This window comes from Pezoporus flaviventris, unplaced genomic scaffold (genome assembly GCF_033815535.1).
Source record: "Pezoporus flaviventris isolate CSIRO_AGI_PZ_B2104156 unplaced genomic scaffold, CSIRO_AGI_Pfla_v1 ptg000002l, whole genome shotgun sequence".
Classification (NCBI taxonomy): domain Eukaryota; kingdom Metazoa; phylum Chordata; class Aves; order Psittaciformes; family Psittacidae; genus Pezoporus; species Pezoporus flaviventris.
In genome coordinates, this window is record NW_026892550.1 from 9,034,607 (window position 1) to 9,056,543 (window position 21,937).

Below are 21,937 nucleotides of genomic sequence, written 5' to 3' on the forward strand. Positions count from 1 at the left end.
ATCAACACATTAGCAGTTCGTGACTGCAAAATAATTTTACATTTTTCCTATGTATTTATCCTGTTTTACTTAACTCCAAAATAAATATATTCCCTGTTTCTCTCAGCTTCCTCAAACTTGCAGGTCCCATTCCAATGAGGGAGTGGATTTTTACAGCTATAACATGACAGTAATTTTATTCATTAAGACTTTGCAGCCAAAGCACTTAGGGACTCATAGAAAAGTAATAAACACATGTTTTAAAACACACAACAGAAAAATAATTTTTAAAATAGACTTAAAATACAAATTAAGCAGCTGGAAAAGTTGTTCTAATAAACAACCAATAGCACTGGTCATAAGAAAAGCTGTAAGCTCTTTGAAATGGAAGAGCCTGCTTTGTTCAGTAATAAAGATGAATTAAAACAGCAGCCACAGTGGGGCTGGGATTCTCCACCTTAATGCTTTACCACAGCACAAGCACAATTATTAATCAACACTAATATCATAAAGCAGAGTAGGGGGTACCACTCACATCATCTCTAGAAATGAACACAGTGCTGTTGAAGCCATATTTAATATCACAAAGGTGAAGGTGTTCTTGGTCACAAATCATGATGAGAACTTGAGAGAGGATAGCATCACAAAACCTGAGAAAAAGAGTAAGTAAGCAGAGATGGAAGCAGTGCGCTAAAGAGGTGCTTCCACTCTCAGCAGAGCAGATGCAATGATGGAATATGCAAAGCAGAAGATGAAAGAGGAAGAAGGAGAAAGAAGAGCATAAGCCTGGGCAAAATCCAAGGACCACCAATGGGTTGGGAAGACAACGAAAAGCAGCTTGTACAGTCAGATCAGAGAACAGTTCAGAGCCTAGCAGCTGGTGATAGAGTCAGGGGGAATGATTATATGGTTTCAGCCATAGCAGTAGAATTCCTATTTAACATGTATCACAGAAGTGCAGAATCCAATAATTTTCAACCAGTTTCTGATTGATTAATAACACATTAACCTGATCTAATGTGGAAATCTGAGGTGACCTTTAAAACAGCAGTGAAAGGACTTTGGTTGACAGCTCTTACAAAACTTGAAGCTGCCATGCTCTTGCTTTCTGAGCAAGGTGCAAGTACAGTGGATGTAAAAAAAGGGCTTTCATTCAGCTCTGCCTGTACTTGCCTGGCACATGCTTTACATTCAAATAAACTCCCAAAACTGGAGTTAAACCAGAGACATCAGTAGCAGAACCCAACTGATTTTGAAGAAAGTCTGACAAAAACACACACTTCCCCTAATTTCAGCAGCTTCTATAACAGGGTTGACTTTGCACCTTCACAGATGCTTGTGGAAGGGAGCAAAGTGTGAAGCACTCATTTTAGGGACAGGTTCAGAGACCTCCACACAAAGCACCAGAAACATGGTTAGGTATATTTTATTTCTGTGGCAATCAGATTTTTAGAAGCTTTTCTGCCTTCCGCTCCAGCTATTTTAGCTGAACTCTTTGTCACCATCTAGCCGGACTCACCTAGCCAAGTTAGAATTGAATGGAGCAGAGCACTGGTCCCACAGGAGCGTTCACCCACTCATTAATTACACATAGCAACACAATGACAAGTTCTTGCTGCTTTCTACAGTTGAATAAAAGCATCAGATAACCTTTTTAAATCTTGCTTTATGCTACCTCCATTCATAGCTTTTCAATACCCTTGCACAACATCAGCAGAACAAGCAGTCCTGCTTTGTCAGCCAGCTGGGTGCCCAAAGAACAGCCTACCTATGAGACTGAATTGTGAATCAGAGCACTAAACCATAATGCCTAGAAAGAGCTCTGTGTGCTGCCCAACCAACCACACAGTTCAACATCCTGTCAGTCATCAGATAAAGTATGCAAAAAGCAAGGAAGAAACATTTGCAGAAGTCACACTTCAGCAGTAAATAGCCAGGCCTCAGGCTTTCACAGCACTACTGGCAGCCTGTTTGCCCAGCACCTGGCTTGGCAGTCCTTCAGCAAACATTCTCTTTGACTAATACAAATCACTTGTACAGCAGAAACAGGCCCACAGCAAGTAATTCATCAAATCTTAAAGAAAAATTAAGAAAGAAAGAAAAACATATATCTGAATGTCAAAATACCATTCCAATAATAGCACTTCCATTGTTAACCTGTGTAAGGAACAGATAACAAGAACTGCTGTCTGCTTGGCAAATGTGAATGTGACAGAAGAGAGCTGACCTACTCTTCTATCAACTTGTTCTGGTAAGTTGAAAGGCAACAATTTCTTTTTATGAAAAATATGAAGAAAATCCTTGACACCACACTAAGAGAATCACAATTGATTTGAAAACTCTTCTCTTGAAGCTCAATGGATTTGTCTCAAGGTGGAAAGCCACATCAGCATGATAGGAGATTGTTTCTCTGCATTTGAACAGCTTTGTTCTGAGTGGTAGCTAGGCTAAAGTAAGATAGACAACACTTGATTGACAGGTTTTCCATTTTTATATCTCCAGGAATGCTACAAGACATGCACGAGTGCCCCTGATAACATACGGGCTCAGAGAACACACCGTAATAGCCAGATTTGTAAATCCTTGGTATACCAGATGACTTATGCAGGAATATTACAATAAATTGCCTCTGAAATTGTGGCATGCTGCTCTGGGGAAGGATCTCTTCAGTGTCCCCCCAGGAACAGAACTTCTGTTGTTCTAAATTGCTGTAATTAGATCTCTTCAGAGCCCTGTGGCTATAGCTATTCCATTTCCAACACAGCAACACTCTCCAGGCAACAAGATGGTTACAAAATGTACCTTTCAAACCAGTTAGCAAAAAGCTATGGGAACTCCAAGAGTACTCTTTATAATCAGAGCAGGATGTATGATTCAGTATTTTCAGCCTTAGGAGAAACTAGGCAGAAAGTAGGTATTACACATTCCCTCTTGGGAGAGAGATCTTACAATGTTTGCATTAAAAACTGTAATTCTGAACATACAGATTAACCATCTTAGTGCTGCTCTAATGAAAAGAAAGTCAGGTTATCTCCCCCCGCAAGCCCCTAACCTGCATTTCAGGATTTAAAGTTTCCAGATTCAAGTAATGATTTCATCTTTATTGTCTGGGTCTGAAATGGACCCAGGGTGGAGCTGATCCTCAGTCTTAACAATCGTTATGGAGGGAGATTTGTTATCGCTTTATACACCAGGATCAGTCCCTTAATTTTACACTACACATCTTCCCACAATGGGCTATGGCTCAGTGATCCCATCTGCAACCTTTTCTAAAGGGCACGGGTATGAATAACAGGTTTGTCTTCTTCACTGCCATATAGTTCAGTAACAGTCTTACAGCTAAATTAACATTTTCTTTAATTTGATGTTTCCTGATATTTCATTTGATATTTAATATTTTCTGATATTTAATTTCATGTTATTTCCTGGTAAATTTCCTGAAAGGTCACTGCTGGAACATATACAAAGGCATTTTTTTGGTCGTTTTTTTGTCCACTTGCTCCCACCACAGCTCAATATTGGTTCTGATCAGGATGACCTATATCTGTTCAGCAAAGATATAATGCCCTGTCACTTGCACCCTCAAAACATTAATAACACAGTTCATATTTGAATCACAAAAGTAATGGCATTCTGTTTGCTGCTTGAATATCAATAGGCTATATCTCAGCATTAGGAGACAAAACTAGGTTGGTCTTTTTTTTTAGAGAAACAGAAATGCCTTAATTTTTCATTGAACTTTTCAAGCACAAATCTTGCATTTATGGCATTTTTCATCTCTAAGGATTACAAGTCTCTCCACTACAAGCGCAATATTAATAATAAAAAAGAGACATAATTCAGCTGACATTTTGAGTTTTCAAAGTATCACAGAAATTCCCTTGTGCTCTCTAAACAACTTTCTTGTAAGGTACTGAAAAATTACTGCCCTTAATTTGTAGTTGTAGAAATGTGGTTAAGTAACTGCACAAGACGACAAAGTGAATCAGTAGAGAAACCAAAGGATCATATCCAGAGTCCTTGATTCTATCACTAGATTCTATCCACAGAAATCAAGGGTTAAAGTCACTTTTAACCACATCAAGTTGAAAAGTAGCAGCTGGTTAATGTTACAGAATTCAGGACAAGCATTACTTATCATCAGATCATTTTCAAACCCAGTATTTAAGTGAAGAGCAAAAGACCACTTGATACGGAGAGGACTGCTCAGGAACCAAACAGTGCTTGCTTGTGAACATCTGTGATTGCCAACCAGATGCTGAACACTCAGTAAAGTATAAAAAACCCAACACATTAGGTTGGGTTTACAATTAAAATGGAACAGACAGCAATAGCGTAAGAACATTAAAATTTGGGAGGTTTTGGTCAAAGTGGGACAGTACTCACAGCCAATATCAATCAGGATGCAAAGAAGCTCTATTTAAAGGTCCATGCTCTTCCTTCGTGCTGCATCTGCTGTTTGGTCTTGACCCATCAGTAGTTGTGCTAATGCAGGGTTTTCTTGACAGCTGTTCAAGTTAAGAAAATCACAACAAACCTCATTCTTACTGTGGAGTATCTTGAAAACTTACTTGCAAAAGGCCTGTGAACTACCATTTGGGGTAACTGGTCCTAATACAAGAACGAACTTGTTTTAGAAATCTTGAGCTGACTGTATTTTACTCAGTTATTAATTAGCCATGCTGGCAATAGGCTTTGCTCAACCTTTTGTTATCAATTTTGTGATTTCGTGATCAATCATTAATCAAACACAACTTCCAAAGATGACAGGCAGAAGAGAATTAAGAAAGGCTGAAATAGGAAGCCAGATGCTAAGAGTGACAAGGAGAAATGACAGCCAAGAATGATGAGACCGCAAAGACTGCTTGTCTAGGCTTTGTGAGAAATGAATAATCCTTCTAGGAAGCAGTTTAAAGACATCAGACCTAAAGATTCACTTACCTTTTCTGTCTCATTTCTTCATGGCTTTCTGTGGGTATCGCCTTTTGTGGCTATTCCTACTCCTTGTTCTTTCTGATTCTTCCTCAGCATTATCAGCATCTTTAACAGATTTCCTCAACTACTTCTTTCAGTATTTCTGAGGATGAAGCTTGGAATTTGTGGCTTATCTACTTAAGGCAGATACTGACACCACTACATCTACTGCATGTATGAACACCACACGGCATCACTCTTTCTTTGCTGTGTTGTGTATGTGCAAGCCATTGGATTGTACCAGTGTCACATCACAAAACAGTGACAACCAAAATACAAAACCCACAGACTGAAAAACCATTTGCTTTGTATCTTAGAGATGTTGCTTATTGTCACCCAGGAGTGTTTATTGGTATGCTTCTAGCTCTTCCAGATCTTCTCAAAGGAGGAGAAATCCACATCCATGTAACTGTATGAGCAGTGAGACTCCTTGGGATCTAACAGTTGTCGCAGTATAAGGCCACTGGCCTCATTATACCATTCATCCTGCATTCTGCAGAGCCATGAAGCAACACATCATAGATACACAACCTGCCAAATAAAAGCCATGCTGAAAACTTATTGCACTCTGCCAAAGTTTGATTAAACTTAGCAAAGCCCCAGCTTCTGCAGGATTCTCATGTGGCAAAGCAGGAATGTACTTTGATCACATACTTGAATATAACATTTATTGAATTTGCACTGTGGAATCAGCACCTTCGCTATCCTTCAGTTTATGTTACAGAAGTGCACAAATGCATGTGAAGATCAGGTTAACAGCTGGTGTTCACACGTCTGTGAATAATCCAGGACTCACTTTGGGACTGTACAATGTGTGACCTTGAGATTGGGTGTTTTTTTCCCCACTTTAACAGGATAACAGCTAATAGATATTGACAAAGCTCAGGAGCCACCCAAGTACAGCGAGCAGGCCTTCCGCAGCCTCCACTAACCATTGCACAAACAAGTTGCACAAGCAGGTGGCCAAATTTGGGAACAGTGGATTAGCAGCATCAATCCCTTTTAATTAAAGCTCAAGATTTGAGATGATGATTACCCAGCAAGCGTGTAGACAGCGTTGTGTGAGCTTGCATAGGCACACTCCTCAGTGGGGGTTTGCACACCAGCTACTGACAGATGCTTCAAGGCATTACTGATTAACGGGCCGGCAGTTAAAAATAAAACGAGCTGCAATCCTCAAACTTTTCCAGTCACAGCTCTTACGGGACAGACGGACGGGACCACCCGCAGCCACCGCACTGCCTCAGCTCGACCACTTCTGACAGAAAAACGCCGACGCCTGACGGCAGCCGGTGCCCCGCTGGCTTCTGCGGGCTCCCGTTGCCGAGGGGAGGCTGTATCAGCCCCAGGAGGGGCAGCAGGGCCCAGCAGAACCCGCTCCCAAGAAAAGCGAAGGCTCCCGCTCCCCGCCTCCCCCACACGGCACCAGACCTCCCCACCGAGCCCCGCCTCTTCCGCGGCCACGCCCTCCCGCGCGGCACCTTCCGCCACGAGGGGGCGGGGGGAGCGATTCCCTCCGCAGCGCTCCGGAAGCGCTGCAGGCTCCACCCCCCCCCGCCTGTTTGGCCCGAGCCGTGCACCCGCCGCGCAGATTGGCTGTCGGCAGTGTCGCCCTTAGCCTGTCCGCTCGCTGATTGGCTGCGGCAGCGCGGAGGCCCGGAGGGGCGGGCTGCGGCGGTGTGTGGGAAGAAAGGTGCAATGGCGGCGGTGGCACAGTGCGTGAGGGGCGCGCTGCGCCCGCGGTATCCGCTGCTGAGCTTCGCCCTGAGGTGAGGGTCGCGCCGTGCCGTGCCGTGCCGTGCCGTGCCGCCTGGCCTGGCTCGGGTGTGGCGGGATAGGTCGGGTCCGGGTCCGGGTCCGCACTCACCGCCTTGCTATCGCCGAGCCAGGCCAAGAGCGGGGCCCAGCCCCGCCGCGCTGGGGTGCTTCACCCCGTGTGACCGGCCCTCCGGCTGTGCGGCGGGGAGCCCCTTCTGACAGCCGGTGCAGGTCCCACCTCCCTTACTGTCCGCCGGGAGAGTGTCCCAGCCAAGCATCGCGGGCCCGCGTGGCTGGGCCGTGGGCCTGAAGGCCTCCGGGCCTGAAGTGTTGGTGCGGCGTGCGGGGCACCAGACCTGTTGGGATTGCAGCACTGAGCCTCGCCCGTGAACCGGTTTGTTTCAGCCTCGGAAACATTAGGAAGGGATAGAACCTCATCTTCATGGAGACCGGGCCGCTATTGACATATTTGCGAAACAGCAGTGAGATACAGCAGGGACTCAAAGGCGCTTTTCTGTTGCTCTGTAGCAATCGGCGGCAAACCGCAGTTCTTGTCGGTGTTTTCTGGGAGCCTGTTGCGGGTGATTGCATCATGTGAACTGGCTTTGTGTCCTGATAGAGCGCCGTGCTGAAAACAAGCACATGTTGCCTTTAAAAGCGCTGCTGCTTTATAACTGAATATAGTGGGCACTTACAGGCTGCTGCCCTGTGGTTTTTATATCGCAGCAAAGTTATTTTCTGTAGCAGTTTAGATGGCCTGAGTTCAGTTACTTCTCATGAGAGGTTCTGTAAGTAATTTCACACAGCTAGAATTGTTGTATTAATTTGTGCTTTAATGTGAGGATTTTGTAGATATTGATATGTCAAATAAAGCGTCCAGCATGTCCAGAAGATGCGAATACCTTACAAAGTAAGCAACTGATTAATACTATCCACATTTTTGCCTTAGGACTTCTCCACGACTGCTTTGTGCAGCAACACAACAGAAAAATACTGGCCAGAACTTGGAAGAGGACCAGAGTCAGAGCCAAAATGAACACAAGGTAGAACCCAGCTCTGCTGAAAAGACGTTAACTGAAGAAAAGGCCAAACTGGAAGAACAACTGAAAGAAGTTACCGTAAGTGTCTCATGGTTATTGGGTTGCACATTGCATACCTACGAGTGTTCATTATGATTTCCTTGTGCCCAATCTGGATACAGTTGTGTGATTGCTGTGTAATTGTTCAGTAAAAACCTGCACTTTGATAATTGCTTAAAGCTTCAGAGTAGATATACAACAAGAGATGCATCCCTGGTACAAGACGTAAGATTTTTTTGGTAACTTACTTCCAGTTTCTGGATGCAGTTGGACCTTTTCCAGCCTGAATACCTGATAGTGAGTTTTGGTGACTTCAGTTCACTTGGATTTTGCTCAGTGAAGAAGTAATTTTTGGAAGCCTATGGAAGGGTTTGAGGTTGTCTTTGATGTGTGCATCTGTGTGCACTAGGAGTAGGCTTTCTCAGAAGAGCTGCTGGCTTTTCAAAGGTCAGGGTTAATGGTGCTTAGCTTTTACTTAATAGTCTACTTATTACATTCTCTGGAAATTTCAAACCTTCTCTGTTGGAGACCCTTCAAACATAAGGCTGAAGCATCACATTCCCTTTGGCTGGCCCATCTTGCATTCTCTCTTCAGCAGAGGGTGAAGGATTAAATAAAAGTATTGCTTTTCTGGATGAATGCTTTATATAAAATGTATTTCTAGAGCATTTGAGACTTTGAGAGGTAGCCCAGAACCTTTTGTAGAAGGACCACCTATGGATCATAAGTGGATTGAGTTTTCTTCCTGTTGCCCTTCCCAAAGTGCAGAAGGACAAAGCAGAGATGTCATTTAACATCTCTGCTGACACCTTCTGCTATTCGTTGCCCAGTGTGGCTCTTCAGTCAACTCGTTGACTATTCTTACTCTATTGTGGGATTCTTCACAAGCATATTCAGAGTGGAAGCCCAGTGTGGAGTTCTGGGTGAGGTGGTGAAGCCCTCAACCTGAAGTGCCTAGATTTAATAAATTCCATTCTTAGTACATCTGCTGCTAGAGGAGTTAGGCTTCATAGTTTGTAAAGTTTGAAGAAACCCGCTGTGTTGAATCTTGTTTGCCACAGTGTCAAAATCCCTCAGGATTGATGAAGGCTTCCTATGAACACACATCACCAAAAGCGGAAACCTTTGATTAATAAAACTTGATGTATCTGTAGAGTTAAAAATGGCTTCCAGTTAATCTGTTGACAAATACTGGGAGTCTGGAAATCCATCTTACTTTCTTTCCCTCACTTTTGTCTGCATTAAAGTGAAGCAAACACCTGCGTTGGTAGATGCTGTGCTAATTGTCATGTTGTCTTTAGACTGGTCTTCAGATGGTGGGCCATCTAAACTGTAACTGTTTAAAATGCTGGTTTATACAGAATATGCTGTTCTGAACTATCGTCAACTACCCAACAACCAGGAATGAAATCTCTTCTGTTACTGTTTTTTTTTCTCTTTAGGACAAGTACAAGCGTGCCTTGGCAGATGCAGAAAACATAAGGCAAAGAAGCCAGAAACTGGTAGAAGAGGCAAAGTTATATGGTCAGTGGAGGCTCATTTTGTCTATGCTCCTAAGACCCAGGAAATGCTCAGCCTGGAAAACTGAGCTGACTGGTTCAGAGTTGGGACACATTGTACTTCCCAAGTCACTCTGACTCCTTGCTGGAAAAATGTATTTGACGCAGAGGTTTTAACAGTTCCTCACTTTGCATCAGAATTACAATCATCTCACTAGACAAGGGCAAGGCTCACACAGCTGACTTGAAATCTTCTGTCAGCTTGGTACCTGATTTCCTACAACATATCCTGCACTGGTATATTTTTCAGTAAGGTTTGCAGCCTCAAGTTTGCCATTTTCACACACTTTGGTCTCAGAACTGACTGCAGAATACTGACATGAAATAGCAGCTTTCCTTCTGGTTTAGGGTTTTTTGTTCTTGGTGGGTTTTTTGGGTTTGGTTCTTTTTTTGGGCCGGGTTGGTTTGGTTTAGTTTTTGATTTTATTTTTTTTTTTTTAGCCTTTTATATTTGGATAACTTTTGTGTTCTGCTGAAGGCCATAGCTTTCAAACAGAAATAATACATTTAGATGGGTGGTTTCTTTTCAGTGGTAGAAATGTAAAATCACTGGCTAGGAGGAATGCTAGATACACATCTTTCTTCAACAGCTGGAGCCAGGCTACTGACATCTGATTCAGCTTTTTGACAGTTCAAACACAAACCTGTAAAACACGGTACACAAATACTGCAGCAGCAGAGTGCTGATCATTTTAGTGTTCGACTGTCACTCTGGCTTGAAAAATGAGTTGACCTTTTTTGCCACACACTATACACAGCTCTATAGTTTAATTCTGAATACAGAAGTTTTACATTTCTGAATACAGGGTCTTCAGTTAATGTGTGCTGTCAGAAAAAGCACCTCTCAGTTACACAGCGTTCTTGCACTGTTTTCATGGGTGTTTGAATACTTTGCTCTGAAGCTGATTTTCAGTAAGCGTTGTTTCACTGATATGCTGCTTAGTGCAGAAGGACTTTGAGTCATGTCTGAGCTCAGAAATTTTACAAAAACTATTCAGAAAACGTTTTTCATGAATACCAAATTACAGAAAATCTGCACAATTTTATCACTCGTATATGACTGCTTTTTCTGTTGAAGGAAGAGACGTGCAGTTGTTAGTGACCCGTTCCTGAGAATTACCTGATCCCTATAGATTTTGCCAGGTGCTTTGATAGGATTTTTTATGTTTAAACCAAAGACTTGTGCTCTGGTAATGCTCATACCGCTTCTTGGTAGGGAAAAACCTATCAAAATGCAGAGCAGTTTGTCACTGGTTCACCTCTACATAGAAATGTGTTATTTTACTGAACGCTTTTGTTTTTTTGTGAGTTCTAGAAATGATTTGCCTTAAGTGAGATGAGGCCAGATTCTGTTAGTGTGAGCCAGAGAACAGCTTCAGGACAGGAGCTATCTTTACCTTAGGAATTGCTCAGTGTTTACAAGGCACGGCTTCTGACTCTGTACAAGTGGTTTGTAGTGGCAGGGAGAGGTGTGAGTTCTCACAGTGAATCACAGGAGTCGCTGTTCCTCTCTCAGACTCCTCATCAATCTGACTACATGCTTTTTCTTCTGGAAATATTTTTGGCACATCAGATTAAAGAGTAGGAATAGGGCAATATAATGCTTTGCACTTGAATCCCAGGATGAGAGAGGCATGAGGAAATGATGTTAATCTGAAGGGTTTGGTAATTTTGATTAGAATTTTAACTATTAATGTCAGGTCATTAGCGTAGCTTTAGCTCTTTTAAGTTGAAATAATTTTTTTTCCATAGAAGTAGAGGAGGTGATGTGGATTTCAAGGTACCTATAATAATTCTGTGTCATCCAGTAAAACTGGAAAGGACATTTTACCCCAGCTGTTTATGTATCTTGTTAAAAAGTCTAAAATAGTACGGATTATTTGTGGGGTTTGCGGCTGTGCTTGTTGGGCTGCCTGTTTCCCTCAGTGGACTAATTCCATTCCCTTCTGTTTCTTCTCAGGGATTCAGAGCTTCTGTAAGGACTTACTAGAAGTTGCAGACATTTTGGAGAAAGCAACTGAAAGTGTTCCGAAAGAAGAAATTAAGGATGAAAATCCTCACTTGAAGAGCTTATATGAAGGTCTCGTTATGACAGAAGTACAGATTCAGAAGGTGTTTAAAAAGCATGGCCTGCTCAGACTGAATCCTGTCGGAGCCAAGTTCGATCCCTATGAACACGAAGCATTGTTCCATGCTCCCATGGAAGGGAAGGAGCCTGGCACTATTGCATTAGTATCCAAGATTGGCTATAAGCTGCACGGGCGTACGCTGCGGCCCGCCTTGGTGGGTGTTGTAAAAGACGCTTAGCTGCTTAACCTGAGAAGGTAAAATGCCATACAACTATTAAACAGCTGGATGGTTTTCCTCTCACACCGTGCTTTCCTCATTCCTTTGCCCCCTGAGAGGTCTAAATGAATTGCTTGAGGTCTCCCAGTGAAAATGAAGCAACCAGTGAAATTCTCCTGCTTAGTGGCCTTCAACATAACTGTTCCATCAGCTCTCTTCTCAAGTGTGAAATACAAGAGCCATTAAGCTCCCTAATGCTGTAGATAATGTTTTTTACAACTATTGCTCCCAAAGGTGCATTAAATTGAAAGGAACAAAATGCTCACAAGAATTCTGCATCACGTTTATCATTGTGTGTAGATTGAAAATCCAGATCGTGGCTCAAACACTTCTTTTGGTTTGTAGAATCCAACACTGCAGAAGTGGGTGAAGTACAAATAACCCCTTTTCTGCAAGCACCCATCAGCTTTTATGTGACAAAAATTTTTTTTCAATGTCCATTCAGAAATGTGTGCAACTGAAATGGAAACCTTGGTGAGTTCTGATGTGTAAATAAACGGCAATGGAGAGCAGACATCCTCTGTAAGTGTTCAACCCTTTTGGTCCTGTGCTAATGTTGACTCAAGAAAACCATCTAATACTTGTATGGCATTGAAGAACCAATAGAATTTATCCTATCTGGATTTTTAATTTAATATTGTATAAATTGGTTTAAACAATTTTGATAGTCTTGTAACTTCCAAGCTTTTACACTCAGTTTGGTATGCAAACTGTAGTTACATCCTTGCTGAAAGCCAGAATCGCAACGTGAGTAGCTGAGAGTTTGGTACATACTGTCTTTTAGAATTACATAAATAATTGCATGTAAGTGGCTCAAACAGAAATGTGAACTTAGTTTCATCTGCATTTCTTGCATTTACTCACCTTGGAGCTTAAGCTGGAAAAGAACTTTCCCGTGCACAGCTCTCACCCTGTCTAAACTGCATGTGCTGCTCCCAGTCCTGCAGAATCAGGCTAAAATACAGTCCATGATCAACTCCATGCTTTGCCCATATGTGTCTGGTCACCTGGATAGGATTGGATGGAAACTGGCAAATTACACAACTGGCAAAGCCTCTTGTATCCTCAAAGCCCACACATCAAACACAGGACAGAAACCTCAAACTTACTTACGCGTGTTATTAGGACCTGGTAGATAGTACTGCTGAATTTTCACCCTTGTTTCTGGTTGTCTTACATCAAGGACCTTCTGCCTTAAGGTCAAGTATTGATTATTTTTTGGGTTTCAGAGGCAGAGTAGCCAACCGTTTACTGAACACAAGACCTGCTCATGGGGAGAACTGATTACATTTTCCTGTGCTGGTTTGCCTTCTGGGAATAAGTTAACTAGGAACAACCTAAGTGCACACTACTGCTGAGGGTACAGTCATGTTTAAGGATTCATTCATTCACAACTCAAAGACAATCAGCCTTTTGACTGGGCAGGGGAGGGAGAATGATTTTTGGTACATGAAAAATTGAATTGGAAAGTAACTTCCATCTGGGTTACAGCATGCTGGAGCTGTGTTCTACCCCCTCCCAACCCCTCTGGATCTAAACTAAATCTAATAACTTCATTAGTATGGAAGTTTTGCAGTAGGGCAATTAAAACAAAGGGCAGCTTCTTCCCTAGCAGATAAAGCTTTTGTTAATGGGCTTCCTAGCCCTTCACACAAGCTTGTCTCTTTTGGGCTGTATTACTTCATTCAGGGTCTTCTTAAAAGTTACTTTTAAGTGTTCAGTGCAAGACTCAAACTAGTAGTTTTAAATCTCATTTAAGTGGTTCTCTTTCCTTGGCCTGCCTGTTCAGAGAAACTTTCAGCATGGAGAGCTTCAGTCTTCACTGAGAGCTCAAACCACGGGTGCGCTTTGCAGTAAGCAGCACTGAAGAAATCAAAGAACAGAGGGAGGTTATTCTGAAATTTAAGCATAAGAGCAGGCAGCAAAGCTACCACCAGTACCTCTGCCTTAGCTCTTTTATAAACACCACTTCTCCACCCACCATGAGTTGGCTAAACTGCATCTCCATTTGTTATTCCAAAGACTTAAGCCATGTTCCTCATAATACAAGCTACATTGCCATTAAATCAATAATGGAAAGAAACTTTAATACAAGTTTATTTACCAATATACAATGCAAAAACCTAATAAAATGCTGAGTGTGCACAACATCAGTTAGGTTTTACATGACTTCAGCACAGGCATTTGTGTGTCTGGCACAGGTACACCAGTACACCATTCAAATGAGTGCAACATTCCCTTTAAGGAAGCAGCTGACAAGCTGAGCATGCTCACCAGGTACCTTCCTTCACAGTATTTAATGTGTTATCACTTAAGAGCAACTGGGGCACATGCAAAAACATTTTGCAAGAAGAGAGTAAACTGAAAGGCCAAAAAAGTCCATTACAGTTGCAAAGAAACTTGATGCAGCCACCGCACAAGAGAGTAATGGCAGAGTGCTTAGTTTGTGTGACTGACAAGGCAGTTTGTGGTCAAAGACTCATGCAAACCTACTGATGCTGTTCTTAATGCTTGCTGGGACAGCAACAAAACATAAGGCAGGAGGGTCTGTATTCAGAATATTCTCTTAACAAACCCTTCTACACTGGCAGAGTGGAGAATAATGCTCCCTCGTTACCTGGTAAGCAAATATTGCTGTAAAAAAAACATCACTGTGACTGGACTGATCAAAGTAAATGTACAGCATTAAAACAGACATATTGCTGCCTCTATCAGTAGCAGAAGACCAGTATTTTGAACAGCTTATGGAGTGTGAGTTTTTCATAGGCTTACATCAATGCTGTTAGGACAGATGCTATCATTAGTAATATCTTCCATTAGAAAAGTCAAGAGCATAAGCATATAAAACACCTTTTCATTAGCAACATGAAGGCTAGGTTACTTGTACAGTACAGGAAGCACTTTCCATATCAACACAAGATACAGGTTGAGCTCTTTGCCATGTGTTTGCTCAGCCCCTTCACCACAGAAGAGAAGCAGTGTAGCTCTAGTTAACTGCAGGATCAACATAACTACATCTCAGCTTAACAAACAAACAAACAAAAAACCAGCAGCTCATAACAAAGGAATGCTTTGACTAAATCAGTTCCATGTGAAAACATGGAACAGCAGCATCCTCTAGTGCAAGTCACCTTAAAAATTCAAAGCATAGCTGACAATGAGACATTGCTTCTAGGGAAGCCCTTTCCAAGGGACTAGTATTTGCTAAAGCAAACATTCACCACCTTGAATTTGCTTGCAAGTATAAAATAAATATTGATATCCATATTTCATACATTAAAAATACTTTATTTTTACATTCATTTTGATGTTCAATAAGTTACGTCTAGCACCAAAGAAACATTTTGGAGGGGCTGAGGCGTTAAGAAACTACAAAGTGTAACTGCAGAGTTCAACATTTAAATGACTCATTGGTGCCTAGATACTGTCTTAAGTTATCATTCAGATGGGCTTTAGACTATTGCTTCAGTTCCATTTGGATGTGCCACAACAGTGTAGAAATATAAAAATCACAGATCTGAGGAAAATAATAATAGTAATAAAAAAAATAGCTTTTAAACTCCCAGCTACGTGCAGAGTTGAGGCTCCAGAACATTAGCAGTAATGGGATGTTATAGCAGTTCAGGAACAAGGTACAGGAAGAACCAGATTGCATAACTAGAATGCCAGAAAGGCTGAGCATCCCTTCTGCAGGGGTAGGGCAGAAAATAACCAAGGGTTTATACCTTACGAACTTGTGTGCTTTTTGTACAGTGTACAGGGTTGAAATGGTTCTTAGAGCTACTCAGCACATTGCAGTTAGTTCCACTGCTGCCAAAGAGAGACAGTTTTGTCTCAAGTATTCCACAACGAGCCACTTACAGGTAAGCCAAAGAAAGTGTTACATCCAAGAGGACATGGCCCTTACCTTTTCTGAAGGGACAGAACATCAAACATCACAAGCTCAAAAGAAAAAGGCACTAGAGTTTTGGTTTTCTCTTCCTTAGAAATGCTGGCTTTGTAATTGTACCCATTTTATTCTAACCTCACTGGTAACACTATTTTGGTAATGCTGGATATGATAACTAAACCCCAGTTCCCATCAGTACACCTATGCCAAGTTGCAGAATTAATACTGGTTCAATATTTTGTGGTATCCTCACTGACTACAGCCCAAAGCATCAAAGCAAGATGACCTTTCCAGTCCTCACACCTGTTCTGGAGCCAGTCAAATTCCATGTTTTGGCTCTCTTGCACTCCAGAAGACCTGCCCAACTGGCTTCTGGTCCCAGCTTCCTGCTCTGGACAGAACCAGTGGAGAGGCTTAGGCCAAGTACCACTGTGCTGTCTTCCACATGGCAACCACCGTATTTATTCATTTGGTTAAATACCGGCACAGGAATTTAAGGTTGAAACAAGCATAAAAGTTCTTTTCTAGTCCTCCTTCAACATATTTCTCCTAATTTAGTAGATCCACACTAACCCAGTGCTGTGGATCTAGTATGTCTTTCACTTGCAGTGTTATACCTGGCCAGAGGGTGCCTGTTGTGAGCACCCAGTTCAGACTGTAGTGTTAGAATTGGGAAAAGTCACCTCTCCAGATGCACTGTTCTCACCACAGTGGGCTGCACTCACAGTTCTCCTGCCATGTCAGTAACTTCAACACATGTGGCCTGGTATGTTTCAAGGTATGTGCGATCAGAACGCTGTAAGACCTTGATTACAGCTCTGCACTTCAGAAGCACATGAGCTCTGCGCTTTGACCTCATCTGTATCACTTCTCTCTTTTGGTATTAAAGCCCAGTCTGTGATAACTCCTTTTTAGTCTCACTCCCCTTCCCTGTCCCTCCCAAAGCTGAGGAGGAGGCAGCAGCTACACCTCCCCAGCCCATACAAGCTCAGACGATTTATAGACGCCGAATGAGGAGTAGGCTCCTCCAACAAGAGGGTACGGTGATTTTGTTGCCCAAGGCTCCCAACTACTGACAAACGACTTGCTCCCTGTCTTTCCAAAACCCATTTCTGGCCCAAATCAGGCACTTGGCAGTGGTGCTGACCCCACACAGCACCACAGCTGCCCTGCACTCCTGCAACTTTGCTATTCATTAGTGAACATCAAAGCTTCAGTGGGGTCCATTTCATCCTAACCTCAATGTCAAAGCTCCGTCTGGATCAGTTGGGTACAAAGGCAGCTCTTCAAGAACCCTTTCCACAGCACAAGTACCTTAAGGCATCTCACCTACTGCATTTCTTCCCTTCCACTCACTGCCATTTCTCATCCCTGCTGCATTCCTGACCGAAACTCACCTGCTGTCCCAGCCTTGGCTGTAGTTACTAAGGAGAATGTTCTGAAAGCTTAGCACTGGTCATCTGGAAGCACATTTGGAAGCTTCACTTTCCTGCCAGCATTACACCAAAAAAGACAACAAAGGGAGAAGAAAGTTTCCAGCAAATGAAACTATCTCCCACCTTCAAACAAAAGCAAGGATTACACCAATACTCATTGATCCAGTAGTAAGGAGTAAGTAACTACTCTGAGACTACTAGAATTGAGTAAGTTCATGTGGAAGAAATCTGGATGAATAATGTACCAAAAGCAGTGAAATCCAATGCAGAAGTTTCACAATTAAGTATTTTCCATGATCCAAAGCAAAAGTCCATTTGAACCATGGATCACAAACACTGAGGGGGTTTATGCATTCGCATTGTTGTTGCTGTTGATTTTAAGTGACATGATTTCTGTATCTGTGGGGAGGGAAGGAAAAACTAATGGAGTCCTTGAGGCTCTAATGTGCCTCTGCTGTGTACTTTCAGATCAGCTGAGTTTCAGGAAGCATCCCTGGATATCCAACCACTTTCTGTTAGAAAGTTTAAAATCCTTTTCTTCAGTACCTTGTCTAAGTAACTGGGAAGGCGACTCTTGGAAGGAATTCCTTGTCTTTTTTGGAGATGGTCTTTAATGATTATAGTTTTTACAGTCACGTAACGTGCAGGACTCAGATTTAGAGAGCTGCAGAGCACCTTTTCCCTGTCCGATAAGAGTTCAAAGCCAGGTAGGTTTTCAATGGCAGCAAATTCACCCTCTTTTCCATCTTCCTTCCCTCTCTTGGAGCTCGCTATGTTTTTGTTCTCCTTCCTCTTTTCCCGTTTATGCCTGGCTGCCTCGTATTCTGCCGACTCTTCCATTTTGGTGATCCCATTCCGACGGTACCGCTGCAGCTCCCGAATCTTTGCTCGGAGTATCCTCTCTTTGTGCATGTTCTCAAAGAAGTCTTCAAACTCCTTACAAGACATGAACTGGTACAGAGGTCTCAATTTCAGCCTCAGCTCCTTCTCCTCTTTAGTGATCTTTCGTTTGGGAGCTTTCTCCTTGTCCTTTTTATCCTTCCCCAGAAAGGCTGGTACCAAGTTATAGTCTCGTGCAATGTTCTTCCGCCGCTGCCTCTCCTTGAGCTTCCTCACATACATGTCTACATGAGCTCTTTTCAACTCTATCTCCACATCGTCATCGTCGTAGTTCACCGAGAGGCCACTGATGAGGGTTTCCGCATCCTGATCGTATTCGATCTCGTAGTCATCCCGCAGCGGCATGTACCCGAGCTGCTGCTGCTCTGCCACTGTTATGTCCAGGGGTGGCAGCGGTGTGGTCAGGCTGGGGGACAGCGGCCCGCCACTGGGACACGTGTGATCCGTCACTCGGTTTGGGATCGTGTCAGGGATGCAGGCTTTACCCAGGTTGCCGTGAATATACATGCTCACATAGTGCTCCATCACCTCCTGGGGCGCTCGGGATGCTCCCACATGAGCAGCCATGTCCTCCTAAACGGAACATAAGGAGGAGTGATCAAATGATTCCCATTACATCTCCAGCATAACATGCACTCAGGGAAGAGCCTGACTTCCTCCCTGCTCCTCAAAAGCCAGCTCATAGTACTTAAGCTCTTCTAGCAATGCTGAAATTAGCTACATTTCCATCAGATCTGTGTTCTTAGGTCCAGACAAGTATTTACAAGCGCACAGGTGCACACTGGCCATGAAAGCAGCACCAGAAGCAGCACCAAGGCAAACTGCATCAGATCCTCAGGCTACAGAACACCACCAAGACACTGAAGCCATATGGTGATTCCGGATCATCCATCACTCTCTCAGAAATCCAGCTCACCATCACTAGGAAGCTTTCTGAGTCCCAAGCCAGCACCAAGATCACTGCATCATTTGAATTTTACTCATTTATATCACATCGCTGAGGTACTTTTAGAGCAATAAAGAAACACAGTACTTACAGTAAGAAAGACAACATTTACTCTTTTCTAGTTGGTTAAGAACTAAACCAAGGTACAAGAATCATAAACTTTAAGATTTTGAAGAAATCTTTATGTTTAATAAAACAATCTATGATCAAGTAACAACTATTGAATCAGATTATGATGGTTTTTACTGCTATTCTTTAAAAATGAACACGTACTGACACGGAAAGCAAGTAGCAAGCTCACAGCTGGGACATAGAACAGTCAGGGTTGAAAAGGACCTTAAGATCATCCAGTTCCAACCCCCCTGCCACGGGCAGGCACACCTCACACTAAACCATGTCACCCAAGGCTTCGTCCAACCTGCCCTTGAACACCACCAGGGATGGAGCATTCACAGCTTCCCTGGGCAACCCATTCCAGTGCCTCACCACCCTTACAGTAAAGAACACACTGAAGGAACAGACCGAACACTGAGAAGCACCAGGTGTAAGCTCTGTCACACACGGGCTCGGGGAAGGCCAGTGCCTGAGCTCACGGCACCACAGGTCCGCGAAGGCGAGCGGTCCCGAGGCGCTCCTTCCCCCGGCGGGTCTCACACGGGGGTCGAGCACCTACCCTCACCGCGGCTCAGCGGGCATCCCCCGCAGCCTCTCCTCAGGCCTGCCGGGTTCCACTCACTCGCTGTCAGGCGGACGGGACACCGCGGCCCTTGGCCCTTACCCAGTTGCCGAAGCCGAACTGCTCGATGGCGTCCAGCAGCAACTGCTCCTCCCGGCTGCTCCAGCCGCCCTCGGCCTCGGCGCCCCAGAGGGTGAAGCGGCCGCCGTCGACGAGCTGGTAGCCGTGCCATCGGCGGTGCGGGCCGATCTCGGCGCCCGCCGAGAAGCAGTCGGGGCAGAGCTCGATGTCGGCGCACTCGGTGCAGCGGAAGCGCAGCGGGCTCACCTCAGCCAGGCAGTACACGCAGTACTTCTTCCCCAGTTCCGCCATCTTACCCCGCCCGCCGACACGCCGCGCGCACGCGCCGGCACGCCCCCCACCGTCCTTGCCAATGGCAGCGCGCCCGGCGGGCGGAGCCCTGCGACGGACAGCCAACGGGGAAGGAGGGCTCGGCCTTCCCCTCGGCCTCCCTGCCAATGGGGACAGCGCGCCTGGGCGCGGGGGGTATTAAAGCGAATGAACGGCTATGATTGGCAGACAGGGACCCGGCTTCCTTTCCCACGACCAATCGAAAGGGCGACCCAGAGCAACCCCGCCGCTGACTGGTTAGTTCCGGCGGGAGGGGGCGAGGCCGAGCCGGCGCCATGGGGAGAGGGGAGGGGCCGCGGCTGCCGCGGAGCGGAGTCCCGTTGCCCGGCAACGGGGGAAGCGGGAGCAGCGCGGCCCAGGAGGCGGCGGCGGGGCCAGCCTGGGTCTCTCAGCAGAATCCGCGGGGAGCCGGAGCCCTGCGACGCCGGCGCTGGAGGAGGCAGGGCCCTTAGAGCCATCCCAGCCGCAGGTCGCGACGGGACCGCCGGAGCCCTCGGGGCTGTGCCGAGGACCGAAGGCGAACAAGATGAAGACGCCCCGGTCTCTCTGGTGCCGGCTGCCCCCCGCGGTGCTCCGGAGGAGCGGGCTGCGGTCCGAGCAAGCGCCAGCCCGCAGCTACGGGAGGTCGGGCCGCCACGGGCGGAGCTGGGCGAAGCGCCGCTGTGTGTCCAGCGGCTGCGAGAGGAGCGGCAGGCCCGGGCCTAGGCCTAGTGTTCCGCCCCCTAACATCTACCTCTTGGGAATTAACCACCGCAAGAGTTACAATAGTTTTCTCCCCTTAACACTTTATTATTGTCATGACCTATTTTGAACAGGAGCACTTCTCTGTGGGCCTAGAAGAGTAGAAACAGACTAGTTTTACTTTTATTTCTTTAATGCTTGCCTCACCAGCAAAGAAAAGGTCAAGCTGAAGCATGAAATCCAAAATCTTGAAACCACCTTGAAAGCTGAGGAACAACAGGCAGAGAGGGTCAACGCTTTATGGACCTCGAGTAGGTGACAAAAAGAGAATCAGAAACTCAGGGAAAAGACTGGCAAACCCTGAGGAAGGTACCAAACACAGTCCGTGTTCTCAGCCACTTCAAGGGAAAAAAAGTGTGTGGAAGCTCAAAATCAAGGCAGAAACACCAAACTAACGGACATTAAAACCACTTTGTTACAACATAGAGACATTCTGACCACAATGAAATAGGCTAGAGGTGCTGTGGAGAAACTATTGAAATTGCAGGAGAAATGTGGGTTGCCTGGAGATGAGATACTGCTTCAGGACTGTGAGGAAAAGGTGGCTATGGTTGAGCTGTTGAGCTGGCAGTTGGAAGCGCTGAAACATCCCCGTGCTGGGCTGCTCCTTACTTGTAGAGGAATCCAGATTAAAAAAAAAAAAAGCCAAGGAAGTGAATTCCTCTGTTGTTGCTGAGGATGACTAAAGAGAAGCAAATGTGAAGAAGAAATACGGGAGGTTCCCATAATTCTGACATGCTGCTTTCTGGTGAGTTTTGGGGAATACATTGCACAGGTACTCCTGAAAAAGCCTCTTCTAAGTGACACGTCAACATTATGCATTCAGTGATTACAGTAGCTACTCATTTTGAATTAAATGATACACATCCCTGTCTTAAACCAACAAAAAAAGCCTCATTCAAAATTCCACACTTTTAAAAAAACAGAATCCAGTCCTTTAGGGCTATGGCAACACTGTGTAAACAGAGCACTCGCCATAACACTAACTCAAATCCTGATCCTGATCCTGACTCCCTCTGTATGGATTTCATAAATTGGTGTTGGCTTTGTCTGCACACTAAATGTACCTTATTCTGGGCACAGCCTAAGGTGGAGTTTTCATAGATGTGGCTGAGAAGTGGAGAGAACCTTGTCATCAATACCTGGCACAACCTGCACACAGCCAATGTTCTACAGAAGCACTAAACTGTTCAGCCATTCTGTAAATACACCTGGCTGCCAAGTTTGCCTTGGGGATGCACAG

General features: G+C 44.6%; 2 protein-coding genes and 1 long non-coding RNA gene across 4 annotated transcripts in view; 1 reads left to right on the forward strand and 2 right to left on the reverse strand.

The window, feature by feature from the left end:
* Positions 1-6,075, reverse strand: part of LOC133277012 (uncharacterized) — a 55,639-nt gene extending 49,564 nt beyond the window's left edge. Inside the window, exons 1-3 of one of the 2 annotated variants that reach the window (XR_009746070.1) lie at positions 5,886-6,075; positions 4,921-5,484; positions 4,366-4,487 (exon numbers count right to left, since the gene is read on the reverse strand). This is a non-coding gene — a long non-coding RNA (uncharacterized LOC133277012). The remainder of the gene's footprint in view (positions 1-4,365; positions 4,488-4,920; positions 5,485-5,885) is intronic. The other variant, XR_009746071.1, reaches the window with a different exon arrangement.
* A 493-nt stretch (positions 6,076-6,568) lies between these two features.
* On the forward strand, positions 6,569-12,354 carry GRPEL1 (GrpE like 1, mitochondrial). The gene is made up of 4 exons (XM_061468545.1): positions 6,569-6,722; positions 7,661-7,829; positions 9,233-9,314; positions 11,310-12,354. The coding sequence occupies exons 1-4, from the start codon at positions 6,652-6,654 to the stop codon at positions 11,654-11,656; spliced, it is 669 nt and encodes a 222-aa protein (XP_061324529.1). The 5' UTR covers positions 6,569-6,651; the 3' UTR covers positions 11,657-12,354.
* A 286-nt stretch (positions 12,355-12,640) lies between these two features.
* On the reverse strand, positions 12,641-20,113 carry TADA2B (transcriptional adaptor 2B). The gene is made up of 2 exons (XM_061468538.1): positions 19,645-20,113; positions 12,641-18,493 (listed from the first exon to the last, which is right to left on the reverse strand). The coding sequence occupies exons 1-2, from the start codon at positions 19,912-19,914 to the stop codon at positions 17,501-17,503; spliced, it is 1,263 nt and encodes a 420-aa protein (XP_061324522.1). The 5' UTR covers positions 19,915-20,113; the 3' UTR covers positions 12,641-17,500.
* Positions 20,114-21,937: the final 1,824 nt, after the last annotated feature.

Coding starts and splice junctions, on each gene's coding strand:
- GRPEL1 (XM_061468545.1), top strand. CDS start 6,652: ATGGCGGCGGTGGCACAGTGCGTGAGGGGCGCGCTGCGCCCGCGGTAT. Junction 6,723..7,660: donor CTGCTGAGCTTCGCCCTGAG/GTGAGGGTCGCG, acceptor TTTTTGCCTTAG/GACTTCTCCACGACTGCTTT. Junction 7,830..9,232: donor AACAACTGAAAGAAGTTACC/GTAAGTGTCTCA, acceptor TTTTCTCTTTAG/GACAAGTACAAGCGTGCCTT.
- TADA2B (XM_061468538.1), bottom strand. CDS start 19,914: ATGGCGGAACTGGGGAAGAAGTACTGCGTGTACTGCCTGGCTGAGGTG. Junction 18,494..19,644: donor AGTTCGGCTTCGGCAACTGG/GTAAGGGCCAAG, acceptor TGTTCCGTTTAG/GAGGACATGGCTGCTCATGT.